Source organism: Thalassophryne amazonica, chromosome 17, assembly GCF_902500255.1.
Source record: "Thalassophryne amazonica chromosome 17, fThaAma1.1, whole genome shotgun sequence".
NCBI classification, from domain to species: domain Eukaryota; kingdom Metazoa; phylum Chordata; class Actinopteri; order Batrachoidiformes; family Batrachoididae; genus Thalassophryne; species Thalassophryne amazonica.
This window is the reverse complement of record NC_047119.1, coordinates 74,340,479-74,359,969: the sequence shown is the minus strand read 5'-3', so window position 1 is coordinate 74,359,969 and position 19,491 is coordinate 74,340,479. Positions and strand designations below refer to the sequence as shown.

Here is a 19,491-nt window from a genome sequence, read left to right as displayed (position 1 = left end):
AGTTGAGGAGTTCAGTCAATCATACACAAGGTGACGTATGGGCAGGCTCGAGGATAGAAGACGTCTGTCCAGAGAAGAGCCGGATCCCACATGGCTTCCACTGCCAACGGATCTGAAGAACACCGGAGCCGCCAAGTCCTGGGTCCCAGGTGGCCACCGTCTCCAGCTGTCAGACCAGGTACTGCTGGCAGAAACAGAAACAGTTAATGGTGGGTGTGTGAAGACACACCCAGTAATCGTTCCCTGAGTAGTTCCTCCGGGAGGGAGAACCTCCACCTCCAGATACGATATCACCCGTGCAGCTCCTGTTGGTCTCCTTCCTGGATGGAGTGAGAGACGAAGTCCATCGTCGTCGTCCTCTCACTGTCCGCCAATCCAGCCTTAAATAGACCTCGCAGGAACACGGTTGCACACAGACCACTGTTAAGTCACAATAATAATCACCGCAGAGAAAATTACCTTGTTCGGTAGCTGATTTCTCGGCGAGGAGGTGGAGTTGCAGTCCGGCCTTTGTAGTGATGGTGATGATTGACAGCTGGTGCTGATAAGTGACAGCTGTCACTCCCAGCGGCTCCGACGCCCTCTCATGCTTGAAGCCCGCACTCCAAGCAGGGCGCCATCTGGTGGTGGTGGGCCAGCAGTACCTCCTCTTCAGCGGCCCACACAACAGGACCCCCCCCTCAACGGGCGCCTCCTGACGCCCGACCAGGCTTGTCCGGGTGACGGGTGTAGAAGTCGGCCAGGAGGGCCGGGTCCAGGATGAAGCTCCTCTTCACCCAGGAGCGCTCTTCGGGTCCATAACCCTCCCAGTCCACCAGATACTGGAAACCCCGACCCTTTCGACGGAAGTCCAGGAGCCGGCGTACTGTCCACGCGGGCTCCCCGTCGATGATCCGGGCAGGAGGCGGCGCCGGTCCAAGGGCACACAGTGGAGAGGTATGGCAGGGCTTGAGTCTGGACACATGAAAAACGGGGTGTATCTGCAGTGAAGCTGGTAGCCTCAGCTTCACTGCGGCCGGACTGAGGACTTTGAGTATGGTGAATGGTCCTATGTACCTGTCCTTGAGTTTCTGGGATTCCACCTGCAGGGGGATGTCCTTTGTGGATAGCCAAACCTCCTGCCCGGGCTGGTATGCAGGGGACGGGGAACGCCGGCGGTCTGCATGGGCCTTAGCCCTCATCCGGGCTCTGAGCAGGGCAGAGCGGGCGGTACGCCACACCCGACGGCACTTCCTCAGATGGGCCTGGACCGAGGGCACCCCGACCTCTCCCTCCACAAGCGGAAACAACGGGGGCTGGTACCCCAAACATACTTCAAATGGGGAGAGGCCGGTGGCAGATGAAACTTGGCTATTATGAGCGTACTCGATCCAGGCCAGATGGTCACTCCAGGCCGTCGGGTGCGCGGAGGTCACGCAGCGGAGGGCCTGCTCCAATTCCTGGTTCGCCCGTTCTGTCTGTCCGTTCGTCTGGGGGTGGTACCCGGACGAGAGACTTACTGTGGCCCCCAGTTCCCTGCAGAAACTCCTCCAGACCTGGGAGGAGAACTGAGGACCACGGTCTGAGATAATGTCCGATGGAATCCCATGCAGACGCACGACGTGGTGGACCAGGAGGTCTGCAGTCTCCTGGGCCGTCGGGAGCTTCGGGAGGGCCACGAAGTGGGCCGCCTTGGAGAACCGGTCCACTATCGTGAGGATGGTAGTCAAGCCCTGGGACGGCGGGAGGCCCGTGACAAAGTCCAGGCCGATGTGAGACCAGGGGCGGTGAGGCACGGGCAGAGGCTGGAGTAGGCCTTGGGTCCTGTGATGGTCGGCTTTGCCCCTGGCGCAGGTGGTGCAGGCCTGGACGTACTCCCGGACGTTGGCTTCCTTCGCACCCCTGGGTGGCAGGAGAGTTTAGAACCGTGACAGAAGTCAAGGACTGCTGCCCTGGCTTCTGGTGGGACGTACATCTTGTTCTTGGGTCCAGTCCCCGGGACCGGGTTCCGTGTCAGGGCCTCCCAGACGGTCTTCTCCACGTCCCAGGTAAGGGTGGCCATGACAGTGGACTCGGGGATGATGGTTTCCGTTGGGTCTGACAGCTCGGTCCTGACTTCCTCCTCGTGCACACGGGACAGGGAGTCAGATTGTTGGTTCTTGGTCCCGGGGAGGTATGTGATCTGAAAGTCAAAACGCCCGAAGAACAGTGACCAGCGGGCTTGCCTGGGATTCAGACGCTTGGCGGTCCGGATGTACTCCAGGTTCCGATGGTACGTGAAAACCGTGAATGGTACTGAAGCTCCCTCCAACAGGTGTCTCCACTCCTCCAGAGCCTCCTTCACCGCAAGAAGTTCCCGATTGCCGACGTCATAGTTCCTTTCAGCCGGGGTCAACCTGCGGGAAAAGTAGGCACATGGGTGGAGAACCTTGTCGGACTCCCCGCTCTGGGATAGCACGGCTCCTATCCCTGAGTCAGAGGCATCCACTTCGACTATAAACTGGCATTTTGGATCGGGCTGCACCAGAACTGGCGCAGTCGAAAACCGGCGTTTCAACTCCCTAAACGCGGCTTCGCACTGATCCGACCAGGTGAAGGGGACTTTTGTGGAGGTCAGGGCTGTCAGGGGGCTAACTACCTGACTGTAGCCTTTGATGAACCTCCGATAAAAATTAGCAAAACCGAGGAACTGCTGTAGTTTCCTACGGTTTGTTGGTTGGGGCCAATCTCTCACCGCCGCAACCTTGGCCGGATCAGGGGCGACGGAGTTGGAGGAGATAATAAACCCCAGGAAGGACAAAGAAGTATGGTGGAACTCGCACTTCTCGCCCTTCACAAACAGCCGGTTCTCCAACAACCGCTGCAGGACCTGACGTACATGCGTAACATGAGTCTCAGGATCCGGGGAAAAGATGAGTATATCGTCTAGATATACGAAGACAAACCGATGCAGGAAGTCCTGCAAGACATCATTTACCAAAGCTTGGAACGTTGCAGGGACGTTAGTGAGGCCGCACGGCATGACCAGGTACTCAAAATGACCTAACGGGGTGTTAAATGCCGTCTTCCATTCGTCTCCCTTCCGGATCCGAAACAGGTGGTACGCATTCCTAAGATCCAGTTTTGTGAAAATTTGGGCTCCATGCAGGGGCGTGAACACCGAATCTAACAGGGGCAGAGGGTATCGGTTGCGAACCGTGATCTTGTTCAGCCCCCTGTAATCAATGCATGGACGGAGTCCGCCGTCTTTCTTGCCCACAAAAAAGAAACCAGCACCCATCGGGGAGGTGGAGTTCCGGATCAGCAAGGCAGCTAACGAGTCCCGGATGTAGGTCTCCATTGATTCGCGTTCCGGACGTGAGAGGTTGTACAGCCTGCTGGACGGGTACTCAGTGCCCGGTATCAAATCAATGGCACAATCATACGGACAGTGCGGGGGAAGGGTGAGTGCCAAATCTTTACTGAAAACGTCAGCAAGATCGTGGTACTCACATGGCACCGCCGTCAGATTGGGGGGGACTTTAACCTCCTCACTAGCTGTCACACCAGGCGGAACCGAGGATCCAAGACACTCCCGGTGGCAGGTTTCGCTCCACTGAGCCACAACCCCAGACGGCCAATCAATCCGGGGATTGTGCTTTATCATCCAAGGATAACCCAAAATCACACAGGAGGTAGAAGGTGTTACATAAAACACAATCTCCTCCCTGTGATTACCAGACACCACCAATGTCACTGGTTGTGTCTGGTGTGTGATTAATGAAAGAAGGGTGCCATCTAGTGCCCGTACCTTCAATGGTGAAGGTAGAGCCACTAGAGGGAGCCCGACTTCCCTTGCCCATCTGCTGTCCAGCAGATTCCCTTCCGACCCCGTGTCTACCAGTGCTGGGGCGTGAAGGGTCAGATCCCCACTCAGGATCGTAACTGGGATGCGTGCGGATTTGCGGGGTTTCCCCGCGTGCGTGTTATGGCTCACCCTTAGCCCAGTTTCTAAGGGTGGGCGATGTCGTTTAACCGCTTGGGGCAGTTCCTCTGTAGGTGCTCACCCGAGCCACAGAAAACACACTCCCCGCGGGCCAGCCTCCGTTGTCTGTTATTTGATTTAACTTTGGCCCTGCTCGTGTCCATAGCTTCATCAGCAGGGGGAGCTGTCGCCACACGGGAGTCACGGGCTGTGGAGCGTGGGGAAGGCGGCACCCTTTCGGACCCGGAAGGAAGAGGGACGGCTAGTGCCCGGCCACGCCCCCTGCCCTGCTCCCGACGGTGTTCCTCTAATCAGTTATCTAATCGTATAACCAGATCAACAAGCTCATCGAAATCCCGCGGTTCGTCCTTAGCCAGTAAATGCTCCTTCAGGACCGGAGACAGTCCATTTACGAAGGCGGCGCGGAGCGCAACGTTGTTCCAGCCAGACCTCGCTGCCGCGATGCGGAAGTCGACTGCGTACTCCGCTGCGCTCCGACGCCCCTGTCTGATTGACAGCAGCAAGTTAGAAGCAGATTCGCCTCTATGGGGGTGATCAAAAACCTGTTTGAACTCCCTCACAAACCCAGTGTACGTCGTTAGGAGTTGTGAATTCTGCTCCCAGAGCGCCGTAGCCCAGGCGCATGCCTCTCCTCGAAGCAGATTTATTACGTAAGCCACCCGGCTGGCGTCTGACTCATACATAACGGGACGCTGTGAAAAGACGAGCAAGCACTGCATTAAGAAGTCCGCGCACGTCTCAACACAGCCTCCGTACAGCTCCGGAGGGCTTATGTAAGCTTCAGGGGATGGTGGGGGGGGGTCATTGAACGACCAGCGGAATGTCTGATTCAGGCCTCCGGTCAGCAGGAGGAGGTGCTGCAGCAGCGCCCTGAGCTTGCACGTCCACCCGGGCGGTGAGAGCCTCCATCCTCCGATTGAGAATAACATTCTGCTCAGTGACTAAGTCCAACCGAGCAGTGAAAGCGGTTAAGATTTGCTGCAGCTGACCTAACACGCCTCCTGCTGAGGCCTGTTCACCTCGCTCTTCCATTGGCTGTTCAAGTGATGGTTGACGCCCCTTGGGATCCATGACGCTGGCCGAGAAATCCTGTTGGGAAGGTGTAGTGACATGGACCCACAACAGGGGGCGGTAATGAACGGACAATGGATGAGCCAAAAAGTAACAATTTAATGTTGTGAATTGCACAACGGAATACAGACAATTGCAGTTGAGGAGTTCAGTCAATCATACACAAGGTGACGTATGGGCAGGCTCGAGGACAGAAGACGTCTGTCCAGAGAAGAGCCGGATCCCACACGGCTTCCACTGCCAACGGATCTGAAGAACACCGGAGCCGCCAAGTCCTGGGTCCCAGGTGGCCACCGTCTCCAGCTGTCAGACCAGGTACTGCTGGCAGAAACAGAAACAGTTAATGGTGGGTGTGTGAAGACACACCCAGTAATCGCTCCCTGAGTAGTTCCTCCGGGAGGGAGAACCTCCACCTCCAGATACAATATCACCCGTGCAGCTCCTGTTGGTCTCCTTCCTGGATGGAGTGAGAGACGAAGTCCGTCGTCCTCTCACTGTTCGCCAATCCAGCCTTAAATAGACCTCGCAGGAACACAGTTGCACACAGACCACTGTTAAGTCACAATAATAATCATCGCAGAGAAAAAAAAACCTTGTTCGGTAGCTGATTTCTCGGCGAGGAGGTGGAGTTGCAGTCCGGCCTTTGTAGTGATGGTGATGAGTGACAGCTGGTGCTGATAAGTGACAGCTGTCACTCCCAGCGACTCTGAAGCCCTCTCGTGCTTGGAGCCCGCACTCCAAGCAGGGCGCCATTTGGTGGTGGCGGGCCAGCAGTACCTCCTCTTCAGCGGCCCACACAACACAAAGACAGGAAGAAGGATATCAACAAAGAGTCTGTGAGGATCAAAGTCAGGCAGAAAACTTCAAGAAAGAGAAAGTCTGTGAGGACCAATGACAGGAAGAGGACCTCAGCAAAGAGAGTCTGTGAGGAACAAAGACAGGAAGAAGGATATCAACAAAGAGAGTCTGTGAGGAGCAAAGACGAGAAGAAGGATCTCAACAAGGAGAGTGAGTGAGGATCAAAGACAAGCAGAAAACATCAAGAAAGAGAGCGTCTGTGAGGACTAATGACAGGAAGAGGACCTCAGCAAAGAGAGCCTGTGAGGAACAAAGACAGGAAGAAGGATATCAACAAAGAGAGTCTGTGAGGAGCAAAGACGAGAAGAAGGATCTCAACAAGGAGAGTGAGTGAGGATCAAAGACAAGCAGAAAACGTCAAGAAAGAGAGCGTCTGTGAGGACTAATGACAGGAAGAGGACCTCAGCAAAGAGAGTGTTTGAGGAGCAAATGCAAGAAGAACGAGCTTAACAAAGAGAGTCTGTGAGGATGAAAGACAAGCAGAAAACCTCAAGAAAGAGGGAGTCTCTGTGTGGATCAAAGACAAGCAGAAAACATCAAGAAAGAGAGCGTCTGTGAGGATTAATGACAGGAAGAGGACCTCAACAAAGAGAGTCTGTAAAGAGCAAAGACAGGAAGAAGACCTCAGCAAAGAGAGTGTTTGAGGAGCAAACGCAAGAAGAACGATCTTAATAAAGAGAGTCTGTGAGGATGAAAGACAAGCAGAAAACTTCAAGAAAGAGGGAGTCTCTGTGTGGATCAAAGACAAGCAGAAAACGTCAACAAAGAGAGAGTCTGTGAGGATAATCGACAGGAAGAGGACCTCCGCAAAGAGAGTCTGTGAAGATCAAAGATGGGACAATGACCCCCCCAGCCCCCCACAAATGAAACAAAATCATAGAAAAAATGAAAAACAAGTATTAGACAAGATTTGATTTGTCTCTGAACTGTGTGTGTGTGTGTGTGTGTGTGTGTGTGTGTGTGTGTGTGTGTGTGTGTGTGTGTGTGTGTGTGTGTGTGTGTGTGTGTGTGTGTGTGTGTCTGCACATGCGCTGTTGGACACTTGAAGATATGTTTGCAGGAACAATGGGACAAAATAACTCCTGAAATACTTCATCACTTCTCTCAATGTTGTGAGAAAATATTTCAAAGTGGTGAATGTTTTCATGTTCCCACTTTTTGAATGAATTAAATAAATGTGACCAGAAAAGCCTGAAATAATTTGTCTTCAACATGTCTGCAGTGAAAAGAAAGTCAAGGTAAGAACCACGGCTGTTTTTTTTTTTCTGATTTGGGTACGTCCATTTGGGTGGACTGGCAGCATTGCGTGTGTTCCCATGTTTTAAGAGACTAAAGACAACAGGCCTGCTTCCTCTTTCAAAGACACATTGGCACATCAAATGTCTCGAGTTGATTTCCTCAGTTACGCGTCTCTTGGAAGTTGGACATAACTGTTAAGACATGCAAACATCAGGGAAAACGTCATGTTGTCTTTTTACACCTCAGCCTGTAATTGGCCGGAGGTGTCCTCGTGCTGGCAGTTGTGTGGGTGAAAGTTGAGCAGTGTCAAAAACAGGGAACTGCAGTCTTGTTTGAACCCCTGCATGATATCACAAGATTTGACCACATCGGGGGACAACCTGCACAAACACAGCATCACTTCTAACAGAAAAAATGGTGTATTGTTTTGTTTTCACTGCAATCACAGAAGCAGCCGCAAAAAGTGCCGTTTTTTTTCAGTTCCCAGTGGAGAAGGGAAGACGACGCAAATGGGAGAGGTCGTGTCGGGAAGGGTTAGCCTACACATCTTGACAGAGTAGCTGCTCCACCACCTCGACATGTTTGAGCTTTATGATGAAGTGGTGTAGAGGAGGATTTTCTTAAAAAGAAGACCTGACCAGACCAGCTACAAATAGCCAGAAGGGACATCTGAGATGCAAGCCTAGATTTGATCTGTTCTGGTGAAAGAAAACCCTCCTCTGTACCACTTCATCATGAAGCTGTATAACTGGTGATACAAAATGCAAAACATGCACTGTGCACAATTTCTCCAATCACAGAAGCCTATAACTTCTTCTGGGTTGTCTGAGTGTCTTGGTGGCTTTCCTCACTCTTCTTGCACAGTCACTCTGGCAAATCTGTTTACTCCATACAGATTTACCATAGAGTGCCATACTGTTAACAGATGTAACTAAAGTTCAAGTTTGGGGAGATGATGGTCTAGTGGTTAAGGTGTTGGGCTTGAGTCCAGAAGATCATGGGTTCAAATCCCCACCTGACTGGAAAATCACTAAGGGCCCTTGGGCAAGGCCTTTAATCCCCTATTGCTCCCGGTGTGTAGTGAGCACCTTGTATGGCAGCACCCTGACATCGGGGTGAATGTGAGGCATAATTGTAAAGTGTTTTGAGTGTCTGATGCAGATGGAAAAGCGCTTTATAAATGCAGTCCATTTCAAGACATATTCAGTGACTTGGAAATGTTTATGTATCCATCCCCTGACTTGTCGGAAGAAAACGGGCAATAAAACTGATTATTTACAGGTATTATACCAATGGAACCCATTACTTATGCAACCCATCATCTTGGCTTTTATATTTTTAATTAATTTATATCAAGTTGTCCGTGGAGAACTCAGAGTAGAGCTGCTGCTCCTTCGCATTGAAAGGAGCCAGCTAAGGTGGTTCTGGCATCTGGTAAGGATGCCCCCTGGGCGCCTCCCTAGGGAGGTATTCCAGGCACATCCATCTGGGAGGAGACCCCGGGGAAGACCCAGGACTAGGTGGAGAGATTATATCTCCACACTGGCCAGTCAGAGGTGGTCAATGTGGCTCGGGAAAGGGAAGTCGGGGGTCCCCTGCTAGAGCTGTTGCCCTTGCGACCCGATCATGGATTGATCATGGGTTGAAGATGAATGAATGAATGAAGTTGTAGAGATTTGCTTCTAGTTTGAGTTTAAGGAAGATAATTTTAGAAATTTGTATGTTGAGAAGCCTGATTTATCTTTGTATTTGAAATGGCATAAACAAGTTAAAATGTGTGAAATACCAAGGGGCAAAAACTTTTGCAAGCCACTGCATATAAAGTAAATTTAAATGCATAAGTTATAGTGTGTGGTGCTGGTGTGCAACTCACCTTTATAATACTTTTGTTATACTTAGTTATACTTTATATAAGGTGATGGTTCCTCTCCAGGAACCATCGGCGGACCAGACCCGAGTGGCAGGGGCTAGCTCTGGTTGGTGAGGAATGTCACCTCCCTGTGGGGGAAGGAGCCGGAGCTTGTGCGTGAGGTGGAGCAAAACCAGTTAGATCTGGTGTGTCTCACCTCCACGCACAGCCTCGGTCCGGAACCGCTCTCCTTGATAGGGGTTAGACCTTAGTCTTCTCTGGAGCTGCCCAGGGTGTGAGGCACCGGGCGGGTGTGGGGATACTCACGAATCCCTGGCTGAGCGTCACTACAATGGCGTTTACCTCGGTAGATGAGAGGGTCGCCTCCTTGCGCCTTCGGGTGGTGGGGGTGAAACTCTGACTGCTGTTTGTGCGTATGCACCGAACAGCAGTTTGGAGTATTCAGCCTTCTTGGACTCCCCGAAAGGAATCCTGCATGGGGCTCTGGTGGGGGACTCCATTGTTCTTCTGGGGGACTTCAATGCACACGTGGGCAATGACAGAGACACCTGGAGAAGTGTGATTGGGAGGAACGGCCTCTCCGATCTAAACCGGAGTGGTCGTTTGTTATTCGTCTTCTGTGCTAGTCATGGACTGTCCATAACGAACACCACGTTCAAACATAAGGATGCTTATAAGTGTACATGGTACCAGAGCACCCTAGGCTGAAGATTGATGATAGGTTTTGTGATCGTATCATCTAATCTAAGGCCGCATGTTCTGGACACTCAGGTGAAGAGCGGGGCAGAGCTGTCAAATGATCACCATCTGGTGGTGAGTTGGATCAGAAGCTGGGGGAGGATTTTGGACAGACCTGGTAAGCAAAAATGGACAGTGGGGGTGAAGTGGAAACGTCTGGAGGAGCCCACTGTCCGACAGATCTTCAACTCACACCTCCGGCGGAGCTTTTCTAGCATCCCTGTGGAGGTTGGAGGCATTGAACCAGAATGGGCAATGTTCAAAGCTTCCATTCCTGAAGTTGCAGTGGGGAGCTGTGGCCTGAAGGTCTTAGGGACCTCAAGGGGCGATAACACTTGAAAACTGTGGTGGACACCGGTGGTCAGGGAAGCCGTCACAAAACATCTGTCAATGTTCTCAAACACTGTGTGATGTCACAAAACGTCTGTCAATGTTCTCAAACACTGTGTGATGTCACAAAACATCTGCCAATGTTCTCAAACGCTGTGATGTCACAAAACGTCTGTCAATGTTCTCAAACACTGTGTGATGTCACAAAACATCTGTCAATGTTCTCAAACACTGTGTGATGTCACAAAAAGTCTGTCAATGTTCTCAAACACTGTGTGATGTCACAAAACATCTGCCAATGTTCTCAAACGCTGTGATGTCACAAAACATCTGTCAATGTTCTCAAACACTGTGTGATGTCACAAAACGTCTGTCAATGTTCTCAAACGCTGTGTGATGTCACAAAACGTCTGTCAATGTTCTCAAACGCTGTGATGTCACAAAATGTCTGTCAATGTTCTCAAACACTGTGTGATGTCACAAAACGTCTGTCAATGTTCTGAAACGCTGTGATGTCACAAAACGTCTGTCAATGTTGCCAAACACTGTGTGATGTCACAAAACGTCTGTCAATGTTCTCAAACGCTGTGATGTCACAAAATGTCTGTCAATGTTCTCAAACACTGTGATGTCACAAAACATCTGTCAATGTTCTCAAACGCTGTGATGTCACAAAACGTCTGTCAATGTTCTCAAACGCTGTGATGTCACAAAACATCTGTCAATGTTCTCAAACGCTGTGATGTCACAAAACATCTGTCAATGTTCTCAAACACTGTGATGTCACAAAACATCTGTCAATGTTCTCAAACACTGTGATGTCACAAAACATCTGTCAATGTTCTCAAACGCTGTGATGTCACAAAACGTCTGTCAATGTTCTCAAACGCTGTGATGTCACAAAACATCTGTCAATGTTCTCAAACACTGTGATGTCACAAAACATCTGTCAATGTTCTCAAACGCTGTGATGTCACAAAACGTCTGTCAATGTTCTCAAACACTGTGTGATGTCACAAAATGTCTGTCAATGTTCTCAAACACTGTGATGTCACAAAACATCTGTCAATGTTCTCAAACGCTGTGATGTCACAAAACGTCTGTCCATGTTGCCAAACACTGTGTGATGTCACAAAACGTCTGTCAATGTTCTCAAACGCTGTGATGTCACAAAACGTCTGTCAATGTTCTCAAACACTGTGATGTCACAAAATATATGTCAATGTTCTCAAACACTGTGATGTCACAAAACGTCTGTCAATGTTCTCAAACACTGTGATGTCACAAAATGTCTGTCAATGTTCTCAAACGCTGTGATGTCACAAAACATCTGTCCATGTTGCCAAACACTGTGTGATGTCACAAAACGTCTGTCAATGTTCTCAAACACTGTGTGATGTCACAAAATGTCTGTCAATGTTCTCAAACACTGTGATGTCACAAAATGTCTGTCAATGTTCTCACTGTGTGATGTCACAAAACATCTGTCAATGTTCTCAAACGCTGTGATGTCACAAAATGTCTGTCAATGTTCTCAAACACTGTGTGATGTCACAAAACGTCTGTCAATGTTCTCAAACACTGTGATGTCACAAAACATCTGTCAATGTTCTCAAACACTGTGTGATGTCACAAAACATCTGTCAATGTTCTCAAACAGTGTGATGTCACAAAACGTCTGTCAATGTTCTCAAACGCTGTGATGTCACAAAATGTCTGTCAATGTTCTCAAACAGTGTGATGTCACAAAACGTCTGTCAATGTTCTCAAACACTGTGTGATGTCACAAAATGTCTGTCAATGTTCTCAAACACTGTGTGATGTCACAAAACGTCTGTCAATGTTCTCAAACACTGTGTGATGTCACAAAATGTCTGTCAATGTTCTCAAACACTGTGTGATGTCACAAAATGTCTGTCAATGTTCTCAAACACTGTGTGATGTCACAAAATGTCTGTCAATGTTCTCAAACACTGTGTGATGTCACAAAATGTCTGTCAATGTTCTCAAACACTGTGTGATGTCACAAAACATCTGTCAATGTTCTCAAACAGTGTGATGTCACAAAACGTCTGTCAATGTTCTCAAACACTGTGTGATGTCACAAAATGTCTGTCAATGTTCTCAAACACTGTGTGATGTCACAAAACGTCTGTCAATGTTCTCAAACGCTGTGATGTCACAAAATGTCTGTCAATGTTCTCAAACACTGTGTGATGTCACAAAATGTCTGTCAATGTTCTCAAACACTGTGATGTCACAAAACGTCTGTCAATGTTCTCAAACACTGTGTGATGTCACAAAATGTCTGTCAATGTTCTCAAACGCTGTGATGTCACAAAATGTCTGTCAATGTTCTCAAACACTGTGTGATGTCACAAAACATCTGTCAATGTTCTCAAACGCTGTGATGTCACAAAATGTCTGTCAATGTTCTCAAACACTGTGTGATGTCACAAAACGTCTGTCAATGTTCTCAAACACTGTGATGTCACAAAACATCTGTCAATGTTCTCAAACACTGTGTGATGTCACAAAACATCTGTCAATGTTCTCAAACAGTGTGATGTCACAAAACGTCTGTCAATGTTCTCAAACGCTGTGATGTCACAAAATGTCTGTCAATGTTCTCAAACAGTGTGATGTCACAAAACGTCTGTCAATGTTCTCAAACGCTGTGATGTCACAAAATGTCTGTCAATGTTCTCAAACACTGTGTGATGTCACAAAATGTCTGTCAATGTTCTCAAACACTGTGATGTCACAAAACGTCTGTCAATGTTCTCAAACACTGTGTGATGTCACAAAATGTCTGTCAATGTTCTCAAACACTGTGATGTCACAAAACGTCTGTCAATGTTCTCAAACACTGTGATGTCACAAAACATCTGTCAATGTTCTCAAACACTGTGTGATGTCACAAAATGTCTGTCAATGTTCTCAAACACTGTGTGATGTCACAAAATGTCTGTCAATGTTCTCAAACACTGTGTGATGTCACAAAACGTCTGTCAATGTTCACAGTTGTACAAGGTCATAAAAGTCAAATGTTAATATTAATTAACATTCCCATTGCTTCTGATGTAAGTACAACTAGTTGGTGAAGTTCCCAAAAATGTGAGACATCTACAGACACCAGACCTGAAATAATACAAGTCTGGAGTGAAGGTCTACAGTGTGCATGCCACATAACTCATACTCTTGAGAATTTAAAGGTTCCCTGAAAGTATTAGTGAGCTTCGCAACCCCCAACACACACACACATACAAAAGTGGCTAATTTACCTTCAGATACAGTGATGGGACTGACATAAGACTGTGGACTCTTGAACCTCAGATATCAGAGTCACAAATGGAAATCTGCAGAAGGCACCTATCCACCACTTGGATAACAACCTTTCCATTCATACCAAATTTGTCCTCAAATATGTGTTGGCAAATGAAAATGAGGTTTTGGATCATGGCTTCTGGACTAATATTGTCTAATGTTCAAACCCACCAACCTGAACAGCTGTTCCAGCTTCTCTGAAACCACTTGCTGTCTTTCACGCTCCATTTTTTCCCGTAAGGTTTTGGCTCGTTCTCGTATTTTAGCTTGTTTTTCCACATATGTCTCCTGTGTGACTTCCAGCAGCTTTAGGAACTGCTGATCCTCTGTCTCCAGCATCACACGCAGTCTTTGGGACATAAAGGGACAAAGAACAGGTGATGAGAATGATCAAGACATACAAAAGTCCAAGAGATGTATGTAATGGACAGACCTGTCCCTCTTCTCATCAATGCTGGTCTCATACGACTTCACAGCATCTCTGACTTGTCTCCTTACTCTTCCTTCTTGGATGTGGCGCTCGCTGTTCTTCAGCCATGAAGTCTCCATGTCGCAGGTTTTCTGGTACTTGGTGAACTCCAGGGCTTCTTCTCGGAGAGCATCCTGTTTTTGTCTGGCCAGGATGAAGTGCTGTGGCAGCCATGACGATGGGAGAGCAAAGGCTCTCTGTGATCTCTGTGACACATCAAATACACAATTCCATTCTGGTCTTCAGTGTGTTCACACCCACATCAAAGGGAGAATTAATCATGTTAGACAAGCTGGGAGTACAAAAATGTTCAAGGCACAGAATTCAGCCTTCAAGCCTGGTGAAAAGGAGGCACTAAGAAGGCAATTCCACAGTGACAGACGTTACATTCAGAGGGATTTGAGCCTTTCTAAGTACTCTCACATCTAAAGTTGTACCCCAAGGAACCTAATCTTTTGTGAGGTACTGGTTCAGGTCTGAGCTTGTTCAAGGGGAGAAGAAAATAGATCTAGTCGTCTCTATGTCTGGCACTGTACCCCAAATTAAGAGCGTGACGGACGTTACATGAAAAAGACATGGAGAAAAAGCAGCTAACCTTTATTTCAGAAGTCTGTGAAACTAAGCAATGACAAAATGAATTAATATTCCAGGATTACATAATGACCCCTCCTCTTAAAATACCAATTATGATATAGCTCCAAATGATAGTCTCTGAGGAGGGACATCCAAAAATGTTACAAATTCTGTGTGATGGACATTACCTGATGAACGTTACATTTTGTCCACTGGGATATAAAATCAAACTTTGTGCTGAAAAGTTCATTATCTTGTGCTAAGATAAAATGAGCACAGTGACTCTGCCTTTTGAATGTTTTTATGTTTAAAACTTTGAACCCAAAATTCGTGACATGTATGATTTTTCCTTTTTATTCAAGTTCTACATGTAATCTTACTGTCCAGCTGTTCAAATCAAAATCAGCTGCAGACACTTCAAATTCTAAACTAGGCCAAACATTTAAAACAAGTGTTCAAAATTGTAACTGCAAACATTTCAAAATCTAATGACATTCACCAAACATTCGAAATTCATCCCGAATGAAAAACACTTCGACATCCAGATTATGAGATCAACTTATACTCAACAAAAATATAAACGCAACACTTTTGGTTTTGCTCCCATTTTGTATGAGATGAACTCAAAGATCTAAAACTTTTTCCACATACACAATATCACCATTTCCCTCAAATATTGTTCACAAACCAGTCTAAATCTGTGATAGTGAGCACTTCTCCTTTGCTGAGATAATCCATCCCACCTCACAGGTGTGCCATATCAAGATGCTGATTAGACACCATGATTAGTGCACAGGTGTGCCTTAGACTGCCCACAATAAAAGGCCACTCTGAAAGGTGCAGTTTTGTTTTATTGGGGGGGGATACCAGTCAGTATCTGGTGTGACCACCATTTGCCTCATGCAGTGCAACACATCTCCTTCGCATCATCCATGAAGAGAACACCTCTCCAACGTGCCAAATGCCAGTGAATGTGAGCATTTGCCCACTCAAGTCGGTTACGACGACGAACTGGAGCCAGGTCGAGACCCTGATGAGGACTACGAGCATGCAGATGAGCTTCCCTGAGACGGTTTCTGACAGTTTGTGCAGAAATTCTTTGGTTATGCAAACCGATTGTTTCAGCAGCTGTCCGAGTGGCTGGTCTCAGATGATCTTGGAGGTGAACATGCTGGATGTGGAGGTCCTGGGCTGGTGTGGTTACACGTGGTCTGCGGTTGTGAGGCTGGTTGGATGTACAGCCAAATTCTCTGAAACGCCTTTGGAGATGGCTTATGGTAGAGACATGAACATTCAATACACGAGCAACAGCTCTGGTTGACATTCCTGCTGTCAGCATGCCAATTGCACGCTCCCTCAAATCTTGTGACATCTGTGGCATTGTGCTGTGTGATAAAACTGCACCTTTCAGAGTGGCCTTTTATTGTGGGCAGTCTAAGTCACACCTGTGCACTAATCATGGTGTCTAATCAGCATCTTGATATGGCACACCTGTGAGGTGGGATGGATTATCTCAGCAAAGGAGAAGTGCTCACTATTACAGATTTAGACTGGTTTGTGAACAATATTTGAGGGAAATGGTGATATTGTGTATGTGGAAAAAGTTTTAGATCTTTGAGTTCATCTCATACAAAATGGGAGCAAAACCAAAAGTGTGGGTCAGTCAAAGTCTAGGAACCGAGCACCCCTAACAATGCCTTTCATTCACCATGTTGGGTGGCTGGGAGATGAAGCAGACCCCTTGGATTTCCACGACAAATTTTTTTAAATTATGTGGAAACGCTGTGGAAAAATGTCAAAATATATAAAAATTATGCAATAAAGAAAGAACATATTTCTTCATTACTTTATTCTTCAAATTACTCATGTAATTTTAAGAAATATAATTATGTAAACAATGATTTGTAAGTGAATTTGTTTAAGTCTGACTTAAATATCTGAATATATTTATCTGAGCCATTTTCTCAGGTGAGAAAGTGCTGTTAGTTGGTTTACATTGTCTGAGGCTTAACGTGACATAAGACACTTTTAATTCACCTGTTGACACTTAACAGGGACAAAAAAATATTAAAGACTGGTTTGTTGTTTATTAAAAACATGTTTCATTGTAACCTAACACAGTTATATCTGCTAATATCTGCCACCCCAAACTTGTGATCCACCTTTGATTTATCAGACCTCCATGCAATACTCAACAATACCCAAATTAGCACAAACAACACGTGCTTTGAAATATGTCTCATTTACAACAAAACTGACATTACTAATAATCTTCAATGTCTTATATTTCTGTATTTACTCGTTACAAAAAAAAAAACCCCACAGTAATAATGGATACATGCCATTAGTTATGATGATTTTGCTTGATTTTGAAATTAAGAAAATTGAAAGGTTTGCCTTCAGCTCTTGTCCTTGAATTAAGAAACAGGAAGTACACTTTGCATTGTGGGTTTATTGTTTTAGCTTCTACAGGGCCACCTCTGGTTAATTAGTGGAATTATAACTATTTGTCCTAAGAAAAGCAGAGAGAATCAAAGAAGTTGAGCATTCCTCCACTCTCTGGGCATGTGACGGACGTTACATGTGACGGACGTTACATGCGACGGACGTTACAGGTTTTGATCCCCTTGCCCACTGTACTTGCCAAACTTTGGGGCAAACTGTGCATATTATTGACTTTGCCCTGTCTTCAACTTAGAGAATTGAAAAGCTTTTGTCAATATTCCATCTTATTCTCTTCCTATGAAATGAATTCACAATTTCTGTGACGGACGTTACATTGACAGGCCAGTTACGGTCACCCCACTCTACCAGCCTGCAGCTTTGTCAGTATGGTTTAAGCTCCTTTCTGCTTAAGATCTTGATGTTTGAGATGTAACAAACTGACTGATACAAATTCAGTAGTACCCATAGTTACTGGTTTTATCCGTGGCTCAAAATGACCTATTTGGGGCTGATTTCAGTGAAAAATCTATGCCATACATTCCGAAGAAAAATTAATGCAGAAAAAGATTGAATCAACCATAAATTGAATTGTTTCTTGAAGTTAGAGGTATAATAAATAGACTAAGAGCCTTTACTGCATCTAAAACAGAGATTTATTTTTTGTTCATCGTGTCCCTATTTGCCCAAGAACAGCGAGAGCCACCTTGAACTGTACCATCAGACTCGCTAGGCATGCTCACAGTCAGTCACAAAATCTGTGACAGTGACACTAATATGAGGAAGCTATGGCGAGGCATACAGGCCATCAAAAAACTACAGGACAGCAGCTGTGTGTGTGTGTGGGGGGGGGATGTGGACATCCTCAATGAACTCCAGAACGTCTCTGGGAGGTTTTCCTGCGGATGATGAGACTCTGTGTCTTGACACAGGCGACGTGCGGAGGACTCTGAGGGGAGTCAATATATGAAAAGCCCCTGGCCCAGGTACTCAGGGAATGTGCAAATCAGCTGACTTGTGTTCTAACAGCCCTTTTTAAAAACCTCACTGGATCAAGCCAAAGTTCCATCATGTTTCAAGAGTGCCACAATCATCCCAGTGCCCAAAAAACCTCAGATTACGTCACTCAACGACTTTCGGCCCGTAGCACTCAGTCTCATGATCATGGAGTGCTTTGAGAGGCTGGTAAAGGTGCACATCATCTCCAGATGCCCTCCCACATTCGAGACCCCTTCCAGTTTGCCAACAGGCTAAACTGCTCCACTGTGGATGCCACCTCTCTGCTCTTCACCTGAACCTTGCACACCTGGAAGAGAAACACACTCATGTGTGCTCTGCTCCTGGACTTCAGTTTAATGCCATCATTCCACAGCATCTGTTGGACAAACTGGGACCCCTGGGCTTCAGCACCTCCCTGTGCAACTGGCTGCTGTGTGGGTCGGACAGAGCTCCTCCAATGTCATCGCCCTCAGCACAGGTTCCCCTCAGGGATGTGTCCTGAGTCCTCTCCTGTTCACTCTGATGACACAGGACTGAATCCCACCAACCACATTGTGAAGTTTGTGGATGACAACATATTAGTGAGCCTTATCAGGAATGACAATGACCTGGCTTATAGAGAGGAGGTGGAGCAGCTGGTGGGGTGGTGCAGAGTCAACAACCTGATCCTGAAAGTGGACAAAACTAAAGAGATTGTTGTCGACTTCAGGAACAACCAACCCAGCCACATTCCACTTCTCATCAATAACATGGCTGTGGAGATGGTCTGCAGCATTCCTGGAGCCTCTTTGATTTTACTCAGTCACTTTCCAGATGACATCACTGAGGTCTGTGAGAGGTCAGAGGTCAGGTCTGATGCCCCATGTCCGGCATGTACGTCAGGTCCTGCAGCGGTTGTTGGAGAACCGGCTGTTTGTGAAGGGCGAGAAGTGTGAGTTCCACCGCACCTCTTTGTCCTTCCTGGGGTTCATCATCTCCTCCAACTCCGTCGCTCCTGATCCGGCCAAGGTTGCGGCGGTGAGAGACTGGCCCCAACCCACAAGCCGTAGGAAGTTGCAACAGTTCCTAGGCTTTGCTAATTTCTACAGGAGGTTCATTAAGGGCTACAGTCAGGTAGCTAGCCCCCTGACAGCCCTGACCTCACCAAAAGTCCCCTTCACCTGGTCGGATCGGTGCGATGCCGCATTCAAGGAGTTGAAACGGCGCTTCTCGTCTGCACCTGTTCTGGTGCAGCCCGATCCTAGTCGCCAGTTAGTGGTTGAAGTGGACGCCTCGGACTCAGGGATAGGAGCCGTGCTGTCCCAGAGCGGGAAGACCGATAAGGTCCTTCACCCGTGTGCCTATTTTTCCCGCAGGTTGACCCCAGCCGAACGGAACTATGACGTCGGCAATCGAGAGCTCCTTGCGGTGAAAGAGGCTCTTGAGGAGTGGAGACATCTGTTGGAGGGAACGTCCGTGCCATTCACGGTTTTCACTGACCACCGGAACCTGGAGTATATCAGGACCGCCAAGCGGCTGAATCCCAGGCAAGCCCGCTGGTCACTGTTCTTTGGCCGTTTTGACTTCCGGATCACCTACCGTCCCGGGACCAAAAATCAAAGATCGGATGCT

General features: G+C 47.5%; 1 protein-coding gene across 1 annotated transcript in view; it reads right to left on the bottom strand.

Moving 5' to 3' along the window:
- The window catches only part of cfap53 (cilia and flagella associated protein 53), a 33,303-nt gene extending 15,095 nt beyond the window's left edge, over nucleotides 1–18,208 (bottom strand). Inside the window, exons 1-3 of the mRNA XM_034191846.1 lie at nucleotides 18,173–18,208; nucleotides 13,831–14,072; nucleotides 13,573–13,746 (exon numbers count right to left, since the gene is read on the bottom strand). Of these exons, the coding sequence (XP_034047737.1) occupies nucleotides 13,573–13,746; nucleotides 13,831–14,072; nucleotides 18,173–18,208 (452 nt within the window). The remainder of the gene's footprint in view (nucleotides 1–13,572; nucleotides 13,747–13,830; nucleotides 14,073–18,172) is intronic.
- Between the last annotated feature and the right edge of the window lie 1,283 nt (nucleotides 18,209–19,491).